The sequence below is a fragment of the Balaenoptera ricei genome, chromosome 4, assembly GCF_028023285.1.
Source record: "Balaenoptera ricei isolate mBalRic1 chromosome 4, mBalRic1.hap2, whole genome shotgun sequence".
Classification (NCBI taxonomy): domain Eukaryota; kingdom Metazoa; phylum Chordata; class Mammalia; order Artiodactyla; family Balaenopteridae; genus Balaenoptera; species Balaenoptera ricei.
The window spans coordinates 25,438,234-25,450,577 of NC_082642.1; the positions used below are offsets into that span (position 1 = coordinate 25,438,234).

The 12,344-nt window shown below is 40.0% G+C and overlaps 1 protein-coding gene across 1 annotated transcript in view; it reads right to left on the reverse strand.

The window, feature by feature from the left end:
* Positions 1 to 6,707: 6,707 nt before the first annotated feature.
* The window catches only part of ACP3 (acid phosphatase 3), a 36,854-nt gene continuing 31,217 nt past the window's right edge, over positions 6,708 to 12,344 (reverse strand). Inside the window, exons 9-10 of the mRNA XM_059921927.1 lie at positions 10,396 to 10,499; positions 6,708 to 6,897 (exon numbers count right to left, since the gene is read on the reverse strand). Of these exons, the coding sequence (XP_059777910.1) occupies positions 6,708 to 6,897; positions 10,396 to 10,499 (294 nt within the window). The remainder of the gene's footprint in view (positions 6,898 to 10,395; positions 10,500 to 12,344) is intronic.

A 12,344-nucleotide genomic window follows, 5' to 3' on the forward strand; every position in this document is an offset into this window, starting at 1 on the left:
TCCCCCCTCTGCCACTCACAGTCTCCGCCCTCGAAGGGGCTTCCTAGTGTGTGGAAACCTTTCCTCCTTCACAGCTCCCTCCACTGGTGCAGGTCCTGTCCCTATTCCTTTTTCTTTTGCCCTACACAGGTACATGGGGAGTTTCTTGCCTTTTGGGAGGTCTGACGTCTTCTGCCAGCGTTCAGTGGGTGTTCTATAGGAGCAGTTCCATGTGTAGATGTATTTCTGATATATCTGTGGGGAGGAAGGTGATCTCCGCGTCTTACTCTTCTGCCATCTTCTCCCGGTACCCATGATCACTGCTCTTGAGGAGATCAATATCTAATGTGAGAACCAGATAGATAATTATGAGATGATGTGATAAATAGTAAAATAGCGGTGTAAAAGATATGCCATTTGAACAGAGAGAAAGTTGAAATGAACAAAAAGTGTTCTATTTGGAAGAGAGTTTGGAAAGTCTTCTGAGAAAATGATAAGATTTGAGCTGGCCTTTGAGGTAAATAAAATTTTGTCATGAGACAGAATGAATTGCACGAAAGTGTCTTTGGGAAATAATGAGCAATTGCCTGTGCCTGGAATATAGGTTGTGGCGAGGTAAGACCAGATATGTAGGTTGAGGTTCAGGTTTTAGAAGGTCTGGTTTATCATGGGGCAAATGGAAATCATCAGAAATTATTACACATGGAAGTGACATGGCCCAGCAAAACTGGAAAAAGAAAAGATGGTGGAGATATTCTCGGCCTGATAGCTATTTAAATGCCTTTAACAAGATATTGAGGGCTCAGCACTGGAAGTGCGGCCCTGAGAATGCAGATGAGGGAATTCAAGAGATACTGCTAAAGTAGAATTGAAAGGCTTTGTCATGGACTAAATATACTGGTAAAGGAGATGTTGTGGTCAAGGCCACCCCATGGGTTCCAGGTTGGGTGAATGAGAAGATGATTAGGCTGTGAAGTGAGATTTAAAGCACATTAGAAATGATCCATATGGAGTAGAGGAGATAATAAAATTTGTTTCAAATGTAGGATTGAGATGTGTTAGTATCCTGGTAGAGATGATCAGTAGGCAGCTGGAAAAAAACAGGTCTAGAATTCTATATATAGATACGAAAATAAGGATTAGAGAAGTAGAAGATAGAGTCCTGGGTAATACTGACGCATGGTGACTGGAATGAGGAAACAAGGGACACCATCATTTAGGGGGTTTGTGGAAGTTACCAATCCAACAAAAACTCAACAAAATTCTGAGTACAAAAAGACTCAGAAGAGGTTTTTTTTCTCTCTCTCTTTCCTTCTTCTTCATGCTTATTTTTTAAAATTATATGCTCCCTTGTATTGTAAAAGATTTTGTGAGTTTGATAGAGGAATGTCCTGGAATCTGAGAAAAGAGAGTGATTAATTGTATCTTACTTCAAAGAGGTCTAATGTGGGTAATGACTGACAAGATGTCCTACTACATGGGGACACATGAAAGCTGCTGAAGGTAGTGTGAATTGGTACTACTTTTTGGAAAACTATTTTGGCAGTATGTGTCAAAATCCTCTTCCTGGTGCCATTAATCCCCAAGTCCTGTCTACTCTACTTCTTTTCTCCCTTTGAATATTTTTGCTTTTCTCCTTCACTTTTACCAAATTTTTGGGATTATTTCAACAGCTTCCTAACTATTCTTCCCTCACCCACTTTTCTTCAATCCATTCTCCCCACTGGACCCAAAGAGGTCTGTCTAAAACAAGAGGCCAGTCACATCATCTGTCCGCTGCCTAAAATCTTTTAATGACCAGAACTACTCAACTTGACCTACGAGACACTTAATGCCTGCCTCTTTAGCATCTTTGCACTCTCACTAGACATACTTTTTCCAGTACCTAAAATGCCCCATGCTGTCTTTAGCCTCTTGGCCTTTATGTATTTTCCCTGTTTGTCTATAACATTCTCCTCTCTCCTCATTTCCACTCACCTAGTTAATTCCTTGTCTCCTTCAGGTTTTTGTTTAAACATCTCCCACTTTGAAAAGACTTTTCTGACCCCTTAGAATTAGGCTAATTGTCTCTGCTATATGTTTTTATAGTTACCTGTGTGTTCTTCATTATAGTACTCACCATGCTGGATTGTTTGAGCTTGTCAAATTCTCTATCTCTGTCTTCCTTGCCTGCCTCCCCACATCCGTATCAAGGTCTACAAGTCACATGGGGAGAATTTTCTGGTCTTGCTGCTGTTTCCTTATCAAACTTAATGCCTGCTACTTAGGCACATATCAAGTACATAATAGGTACTGAATAAATATCTATTTTTTACTAAATGTTCATATACTTTGACCCACTAATCCTATTTTGAGGTATTTGTCCTAAGGGAATAGTTCACAAGACAGCATGGATGGAAAGGGAAGAGGATATAGTGGAAATATGGTGTTGGAGAGTGTTATAAGCTTGAATCTCGACCCTACCACTCATGGTTCTTTTGTGAGGTTCAATTTTCTTCCCTATAAAACGGGGATGTGTGATTTTGACAGGAAAAGGGAAAGATGCCACTGAATTAGGCATGGACGACTTTCAAAAGGGAAGTTTCAAAAAAGAGATGAAGGAAGGACGAATATCATTTTACAGAATAGTGCAGGAGTGAGAAGGAGAGGAGGAAATAGAGTTGGAGAATGTAAATTTTTAGTTTGAGAAAATTGGGATTGAAGAGAATGAGATGGAGCAGGCACTTGAAGGTGCTCTTGATGAGAAATTTGAACATTTTCTTAGCAGAGGGATCAGAGCCAGAGCAGAGGAAGAAAATGAAGCTAACTATGAGATTCATCGAGGTCCAAGGAGACTGTAGAGGTGGGATCATATGCCTGAGGAGAGGAATTAAGTTATTCAGGGAGGAGCATGTTTTCCTGAGGGACAGCAGGAAAGGCAGGTGAAAGCTACTGAGATATTTTGAGGCAGGGACAGGAGAACTGAAAGAGTTTTCAGTGGATTATTTTGATCTTCTCAGGACACCTCATGAGAATTAAAGAAGCCAAGATGGAATTAGAAGTTTGGGAAAATCAACAAGACCTTCCTGTAGAAAACAGGGAAAGAGTCCAGTAAGGGTGAATACATTTATCATACTGTGTTGAAAGATCCAGCTGAGGTTGGACTAGAAATGTCCACATTCATAGTTTGAAATGGTGATAATTGGTTTCATTCAGCTCCACTGAGCAGATCAGAACGCCGAAGCTGTGTGGTTGATTTGATCTAGGGGTGGGTATCGGTGAAGCAGTCAGGGTATGGGGAAGGCCATTATTATGACTGTCAGAATTGCCTAGGTTGAGGGCAGGAGTGGGGGTGATGAGTGAGTTGGGGTTTACCAAAGCAAGTTACCAATGTCACTAATGAATGATGAGACATCTCCTGGGAAATTCATGATAGTAACAAGGATGTGAAAAAGGTATAGTAATCAGATGGCCTCATCTCTGAGGAAGGAAGCGTGCTGGAAGGGATATCATTGAACAGGGGCTTTAAATAGAAATGGGGGAACAGGAGAATGCCAAAATGACTATGCTGGAAACAGAGGCCAAAGACACAGACACGGTGGTATAAATATACAGATATATAGTCAGTGAGTGGGTCTTTACAGTGCAGTTACATTCAAGGCTCATTCATAGCTTCTCTCCCCCATTTATTGAACAACTGAGATCCAGACTTCTGACATCCGGGCCCAGCCATGAGGAAATCAGGCTAGGTATGGAGGGTGGAACATTTGTTCAATTAGCAAATATTAATTAAAGGTACCAGGTTCTCAGCATTGCCTACTGGCTGAAGATTCAAGGAGGAAAAATGTATGGATCCTGCCTGTAAGAAGTTCATGGTTAAATCTTGGGCATGTGTTTACGTGCTATAGATTCTCCGCTTTACAAAGATTATGAGGGGAAACTGGAACTTCCTACCAGTAAATCTCTTTCCTACCAAATAACTGGAGTTGGAGATTGAGGTAGGGTTGGGAGAATGCAAGTGAAGAAAGTCCGACTGTGTTAGTAAAATTTTGGAATTAAAGAAGCATTTTCTAAAAAAAGAATTTTATTATTTTCCAGTAACATAGTATGAAACTAAGACTTGTGAATTTCTCAGCAAAGGCTCTGGTTAATTTAATTGATATGAGAATGAAGTTAGTTGGGCCTACCAGCACTAGGTGAAAACACTGCTCATAGGTATAAGGAGAATTTCATGGATGGAAATACCCTAAGGAGTAGGGTTGTCAGGCATTCTGTATATACAGGATATGTCCTGTTAATGGTTTTGTACTGCTTCCTCTACTGGCTTTCTCAGGGCACTATTAGTGTCTCAAATTCAGCTTTTTTTCAATAAATTATAAAAATTCAGCAGTTAGAGCTATTTATCAAATTTATCTGGGCATCCTGTACTTTTATTTGCTATATTTGGTGGCCCTACTAAAGAGTCATTCAATCATTACCACCTTCCATTCTTCAGCCTGCTCTGTAGAGTCTCTGCCAAGGCAAGTGGGCATCCACCCCAATGGACATTTCTGGTCCCAGGGATTGCCCAACATTGAACACAATCTGTCTTCCTGAAATGTTTACCTGCTGCCCCTCACATCACTCTTTGAGACCATATAGAACAAATCGAATCCTTTTTTCCTTAAAGAAGTTCAAATATTGAATTCACTTTGTTGGAGACCACTTCGTGTTACAAACTTTCTATGAACTAAAACCAGTGGTGTGCTAGTAAACTGGAATTTTAAAAAAACCCCAAAACAAAAACCAAAACTCTAATTTGTGTCGTATGCTGTTTTCTGTGGTGAAAATACTCCTATATGACACCATGACCAGCTTCAAACTGCCAAAGTGAAGTCGTTGATCTCAGAGTTGGGAAGTGATACATACTTTCTACACTTGAGATCTGTATGAGCTAGTTCCAGCACACCAATCCCTAAGTTTTCTTTTTATTAACATATTTTGCTGCTTAATTATATTTCACTCTACTTGGATATTGGATTGTTGATTTTGGTCTTTGGAGGAAAAGAATTCTACAAACATATTGCAGGTAGATTTGATAAGCAGAGGTGACAGATGGCTGTGGAGAATGAAGGAGAGAGTGATAACCAGATAACTCCCAGGTTACTGGGTATTGCTGCCAATCGAGATAGAAAGAGTAGGTTCAGGGAGGAAAGGTAACTAATTTATACCATCATGAGCAAATATTTATTGAGCACGAATCCATGCGAGGCACAGGCACTTCTGGGTGCTGAGAACCAATACAAGAGAGAATACCACAAATAAAAATCCTTGCTCCTGTGGAGATGACATTTTATCTCATTAAAATTGGCCCCTTGAAGGAAACCTGTGGAAATCTCTTTGGACCCTGAATCTTCTGCCAAGTAACTCCCCTATCCTTTCCAGCTTCAAGCCACTAGTACATTTGATAAAGGCCTTTTGAGCACCTTGTACCACACCACTAGAAGAAATCTCCATCCAAATTGATTCCATATGCTGTCAACCCTTGTAGGAAGCTTTCCCTGATGCTTCTTACTTCCTCCTTCCCTCCAAATCCAGGTAACTCTATTCCCATAGCAACCCCTGGAGTCATTAGAGTTAACCTTGTAATATGTATCTCTTTACTTCCCCACTACATTGTAAATTTCCAGAGGTTGTTTTCTTAGCCAGTTCCATCTTAAATAGATGAAGCAGAGCCATCCATCAGCTTAGCCTTTATCTGAAGTAGCAAAGTCCAAACTAAATACATTTTTAATTTAGAACATTCATTTAAACCAAAGACATTTTACTTTACATTAATATTTTCCCTCTTGTTACATTAAAATAAAACCCCAAATAAAAATAGAGCCCCTAAAATCTGCCCTTCAGGAATTTAATTCTAAGTAAACACACACACACTTTTTTTAAAAAAGCATTATAAAAAATAGTGCTTTTGAACTTCCTAAAACGACTTTATTCATTATCTTTCATTTGGCTTACATGCATGGAGGAGAAATGATAATTAAATGATGGCCCCAAGGCCAAATATTTACTTGGAAAAGAAAGAACACAAATAAACACATCAATTGATGTCGTATGTCAGTCATCCCATGACCAACTAGGAGAGAGAATGGCTTTACTCTAGACTCTGGCATCCAGTAGAAATCATCTCTAGAAACTGTTTCATCTTTATTCATGCTGGTAATGTAGCATGGTGCTCTCTAGGCGTGTTGCATCTGCACATGGCAAATCTACAGGACTCTAAAGGGTGTTATTTGAATATGATTTCTTCGTTTATAGTAAGTGGTTTCAGCAGGACCTATGAGTTTGCTTAGGTTTTCTGAAGATACCAGAATCGAAGCCTTATACATTCCTTTTGTCCTCAGAACAGATATCACACCCACACTTTCAACATTCCAATAAGTTTTTTCCTGGGAGGTATTCAGAACATTCTTACATTTCTAATTTTGTTCCAGTTTGATACATGTTCCCCAAATTGCAATTCTTTGATCCCAAGTAAATGTTTTCTGCTTCATTACTGCCTCCTGGGTTTATGTAGGTTGACAAGGTTTATGACAAGTAGGGGCAGGGCCAGGTGAAGAGGTAGGAGTTGCCTGAAGTCTCTGAAACATACAATTATCGCCCAAAACCTACTTCCCTCAAAGATGGGGTTGAGGCTAGTTTATATTCTCAAAGCACCATCCGTCTGGAGAAAGGGTGTTCTGCCCTCTCTGCAGAGCTCCGTGTGCACCCTAATCCATAGCGTCCTCAGTACCTTCATGGTTGCTCATGGCACACTCTGTGGACCAGTCTTGGGGGATCACAAGGGCAACCAGCTCAGCAAACTTTGTCAGAGGGCAGCTGGGGGTGCAGCCAGGCAGCGTGAGGGAATGTGGTTCGTGCTGCGTCTCATTCCGATAGTACATCTCTATGAAGTACTCCCTGGTGGAGGAAGGTAGAGGAACAGGAGGAAAGACCTCTGTTAGTTCTGTGTTGTTGAACTGTCATTGAATTTCTTTCTACTTAGCCTGTACCATGTCAGCTGAAGGACTAGTGGAAGAATTTATGGGAACGAATGGATATTAGCCAATTTAGCTGTGGGAAGAGGGGGACTGGGACAGGTGGGCCAGATTGGGAGGGTGGAAATGGGAGGGCTGGTTTGTTAAATGACCAGAGGCATGCGAGGCAGGGATCAGGATGCTTAGTCAGAGAAGGAGCTGAGGGGCAATTGTTGGGGGAGCTGGGGGTGATCTGGTGAACCTTCGAGTAAGAAGTGGGGCACAGGTGGGATGTTGCGTTTTCTTTCTCCTATTCTCTCTCTTTCATGCTTCACATTTGCTCTTTTCTTTTCTTTTTCCTCTCTCAATATTTCTTTCAGTCTTCCCCCTGAATGAATGTATCTTCCCTCTCCTTAACCAGGCCAGAAACATGGAACTGAATAATATATAACATATGTGCTTGAATATACAGCAAGACTTATAAAAATGATACCTCAGAAAGAGGGGGTGGATGTGTATTCAAGTCCTTACATTTGCTCATGTTGAGGAGGGATCTCTCACCACTTTATTTAAAAAAAACAATACACTGTTTAGGGAAGGACCACTGGCCCAAACCAACCTTGTAAAGCTAGTACAAGCTGCCTGCGGAAGTCATTTGCCAAAGAGACAGGAGAGAAATTCAAGTATAGTAACCTCACAGCTGCAATTTTTGGATGTTGTTATAAACAAGCCTTTCAAATAAATCACTTTAAGAAACTATATAAACAGTAGTAACCACAAATATTCCTTCATATGTTTCTACAAACTTCCCTAATATTATATGAATGAGCACTTATATCTTGGAATAACTTTTTCAGTGACAGTATCCTTTATCTCATGATAATATGGCAAAGATGACTAATAGTCCATCAAAATTCATGATTCTCTTTACATAGAATAAAGTTACAGCTGAGAAGTGAGTACACTTCCCAGACTCCCTTGCACTCAGGAGGGACCAAGTGACTAATTTTAGCTAGTATCGTAGAATGTAAGTAGAAGTGACATATGCCCCTTCGGGGCTGAGGTGCTTGCTAAGCAGATTGTCTTCTCCACCCTCTCATTCTTTCCTACAAGCTCTCTGCAGGTAAGCACAGCACTCTTGAAGACTGTAGGTCAAAAAGATGGAATCCTGGGTCCCCAAATCACCATGTGTGAATCACACCATGGATGAGTCACTTCTTATTGGCCAGGAACATCTGCATTGGACTGTTAGATGAATGAGAAAGAAATCTCCATTGAGTTAAGCTTTTGAGATTTGAGGTTCATCTGTACAGTAGCCAAAACTACCCTTATTAATTAATATATTTGGAAAACATTTTTAGGGGACTCAAAATTGGCTCTGGTGGTAAAGACACAAGTAAACGTTCATACAAAGAGTTTGAATAAAAGTGTTTCATAAAATATGAAAGTGAGAAGCACTATTTAACTTAGTGAATTATTTTATATAGTATATGATTTTAAGTTTATGTACCTAACCAAAACTGGAATAGTTTTAGAATATATTTAGCTATCTTATCTACAACCTTAAAAGTTTATATGTTTAAGGTGAATAAAAATCTAAAAATTCTCTTTTTCTATCTCTTTATTTTCTCGTAGGGATAAAGTGGGATCACCTTACACGGAGGATTCCCTAATTTGCAGGTATATACATATGCCTATATTTGTTAACTTGTATTCTCCTTGTTCCTAATCTATAAGCAAGCAAGTTTAACTTTCGATACTCTTCTGGAGTGTTAAAAAAATCTTAATATAACAACAAACTTGACTTCTGCCTGTGAGTGACAGTTGGTTACTTTTTTTTCTGTTGTTCAGTGTCTCTTAGTTGAAAAATACCCCACACTTGATTCATAATATGGATTTATTCAAGGTGGTGAGAGAGCGCTTCAGTGGGACAAAATGCTGCAGTGACCTAAATAAAAGCAGGCTCAGGACTACCGGGTACAGAAATCAGAGAGGAGGGAGGCTCGAGGAAAGTGGATAGTTTCTTTTGTCTTATCCCAAAGAGACAGTGCCTACTCCTAGAGCTGATCTTGGAATTTTCACTGGATTTATTAACTCTGTGCCTGAAGCCAGTATTGACAGAGCACTTGTTGTCCACAGTCTTCTCATTCCCATTTTCGGCTCTGTTTGGATTTTCTCCATGTTATGGGTATTGTCTCTCCATTCTGACTCTAGATATTTGAGAGCAAAACTTGCTAAGACCACATTCCAGTTCTATTTCATTGTGCTTGGCACCCAGTTAGAGGTTCAACAAAGGATGAACTTACCTTTCCCTAACTGTGCAGAACTCACTTTCTTTGTAAGCAGTGAAGATGTTGGTAGAGAATAGGCCTCTGTGTTGCTATTTTCCTACTCTACAAATTCAGGTGGCCAGAAACCTATAGCCAGGACTACAATTTGCAAAAAGGAATGCAGGGTGCCTTGTTTAAAAATTATTAAGAATTTCAGAATGGCGACACTGGGTCATTAAACCAAGCACGGGCTCTTCTGAGCACAGGGCCCTGTGTAATTGCAATCAAGATCGTCCTGACTGCGGCTATTGTGAATGCCGTAAGGGGAGAGCAAAATGCACCTCCCTAGCTAACCCTGAAACAAAAATTTGGGGTCCTTGCCCTAACTTAACCCCTGCCTTGTTCTTATTCCATCAATAATATTCAAGAGGTCTTTTCCTCCCAACGAGAATGCCAGTGTCACAGCAGATACAAATTTTTGGTATGACCTTGGCTATAGTGACCAACTCTTCCTGGTTTGCCCGGGGCTTTCCTGGTTTTAACAATGAAACTTACATGTTCTAGGAACCTCTCCAGTTCTGGGTAAACTAGGACACTTGGTCTCTCTAAACTTGGCCTTTCTAGTGGGCTTGAGCCAAACCTTGGTCAGCTGGGGAGGGCCACACCAGATTGCAAAGTGGTGAACACTGAGCAGAGGTTGTACTTTAAGAATCCTACCTGATGGATATGAATTGCCAGAAGCTGCATGGATATGTTTGACATCTTTAATAGAAAGAACATTATTTATAACCATCAACAAACTTAATTTTTCTCTTGGCATCTTCTACCAGCCTGTGTTTTCCAAGAGAACAGTGTAATGTCCTCATCCTTCTTAGAATACCTTAATCTTTTTTAAAAAAATGTAATTTCTGTCACTTAGGGTGGTTCTTTCAAATTTTTCGTCTACTGTGTCTGTACATTATTTCCCAATAAAAGTCATCATGAAAACAAAGAAAAAGGAAGTCATGACTAAGCAAAGACAGTGTTACTCACCACCGTTCTTCCCTCTGAATATAAAACCAAACCAACCAGATACACAGACAAAACAACTCTTAAGTCAGTAACAACAATAATGATAACAAAACCTGGAGTCCAGTGATATTAATTTTGAAAAACACCTCTTAGACACTTACCCCTTCTCAAAGTACAATTCCATCAAGTGGCAGGACGCATGGGGAGGAAGGATTCCGTTGTAAACATCTAGTGCCATCTGTAGGGCACTCACAGTAGTGTCATGCTACAGAGATTTGAAACAAACATTTTTGATCTTTATCTCTGGTTCAAATTTACAGTCAACAGATGTGTATCAAGCATTTGTAGAGCACCATGATGGTTTCTGATTCAACTAAATTTCCCATACCTCCAATGACTTAAGAAGTAGAGAGGGAAAGGACAAATTTTGATTGTGCATCTACTGGGTGCTAGGCAGTGAGATTTACAAACATATAATTATTTCCTTTCAAAAGATGAAGAAACTGAAATCCAAGGAAATTAAGTTACTTGGGTGGAATTCCCTGGCTGTCTAGTGGTTAGGATTGTGCACTTTCACTGCTGAGGGCCCGGGTTCAATCCCTGGTAGGGGAACTAAGATCCCACAAGCCTCGTGGTGTGTCCAAAAAAAAAGAAAAAAAAAAAAAAAAGAAATTTAGTAACTTGCTTTATGTCATATATCTCCAAAGCGAAAGAAAGTAAAATCTGAGCCAAGTCTTCTGATTTTGTCTTATGCCTTCCCCAGTAGAACATCTCTCTGTTTTAGCCTGTTTCATTGATTTTCATTAAATTTTAAAATAATTTGGCACACATTAATGCTAGATTATATTTTTTTTACAGATTAGCATCATCTGTGATTTTAAAGTTGGGGAAGAATATATGAAGTTACAAATGTTTAGACAGAATAAAATGTAAGGAAGTAGAGTGTGTAGCTTAAAAAGAATTGTTAAAGGTTTATCTCGGAATAGTTGGAAGGCATAGGAGACTGGTTTTCAGCCCCAGTTTTGCCACCTATTAGCTATCTAATCTTAAGAAATCCTCAATTTTCATATCTACAAAATGGGCATAACATTTGGTTTCCTAAACTCTATGGCAACATATACATACTCAAAGGGGTTAGAACTGATTTGCTAGAGAAAAAGAAAAAAAAGGAGTGACAGATTTATGACTTGCCAAAAGTCACACAAGTTAGAACTGGAAACCACATTAGACACTAGAAACCCTGAAAGAATCAATTAATTTCAGGCCTACTTTTATCAAAGAAGCACTGCATTCTGTTCCCTCCATGAGCTTGTTATCTAGTCTATACCATTTAGAACCCCAGATGATAAACTCCCTGTATCTTTAATAACCTCTTCCATCTTCTTACAGAATGAAACCATGGCTTTCTCCAGCCAGACCACATCTGAGAAATCCTCTGTCCCGCAGAAGTGGATGGGAGACCGACTTAGCACTCTATGTCCTGTTTCCCTGCTCATCCCAGACTCCAGGGACACCCATTTCAGTGCATAGTACATCTCTAGAATTCTCCCCCGACAATGTCTCTTTCCCTGGCTCCTACTCCGAGATAGATGTCTTCTCCAAGATCTCTCTCTTTCCTTTCTGCACCCAACTGTAGCTCTGACTTCAAGTTGTAGCTTTCCTTCCCTTTCCTTCTTTTATCCCCTTTACTATCTGAAGTTTCCTCTTGGATGCAGCTGGCATTTCAAACCCAACTGCCTAATGGTACATTCACCTGACCCATGACCACCTCTATTAATGGTTCCACCCTCCTTCCAGTCATTGAGGCTTGAAACATCACCTTCATCTGTGGCTTACCTTCCAGACCATTGCCCTCCGCCCACATTCCAATTCATCACCAAGTCTTGTACACTCAGCTTTCCTTGTAATTCTCCTATCACTTTCCCTCTCCTGTTCCTGTTCTGGTTTTAGTTTGGAACAGAAGTGATGTTTCCCTTCTCTGAGGCACCAAAGCACTGGCTTATATGACGCTGCGATTCTGCTTTGCATGGTATTTATGTGCTTACTTTTCTTCTTGTCAGTATTGAACTGTAAATTCCTTGAGAGCCAGAATTATGTATTTAATTTTAAA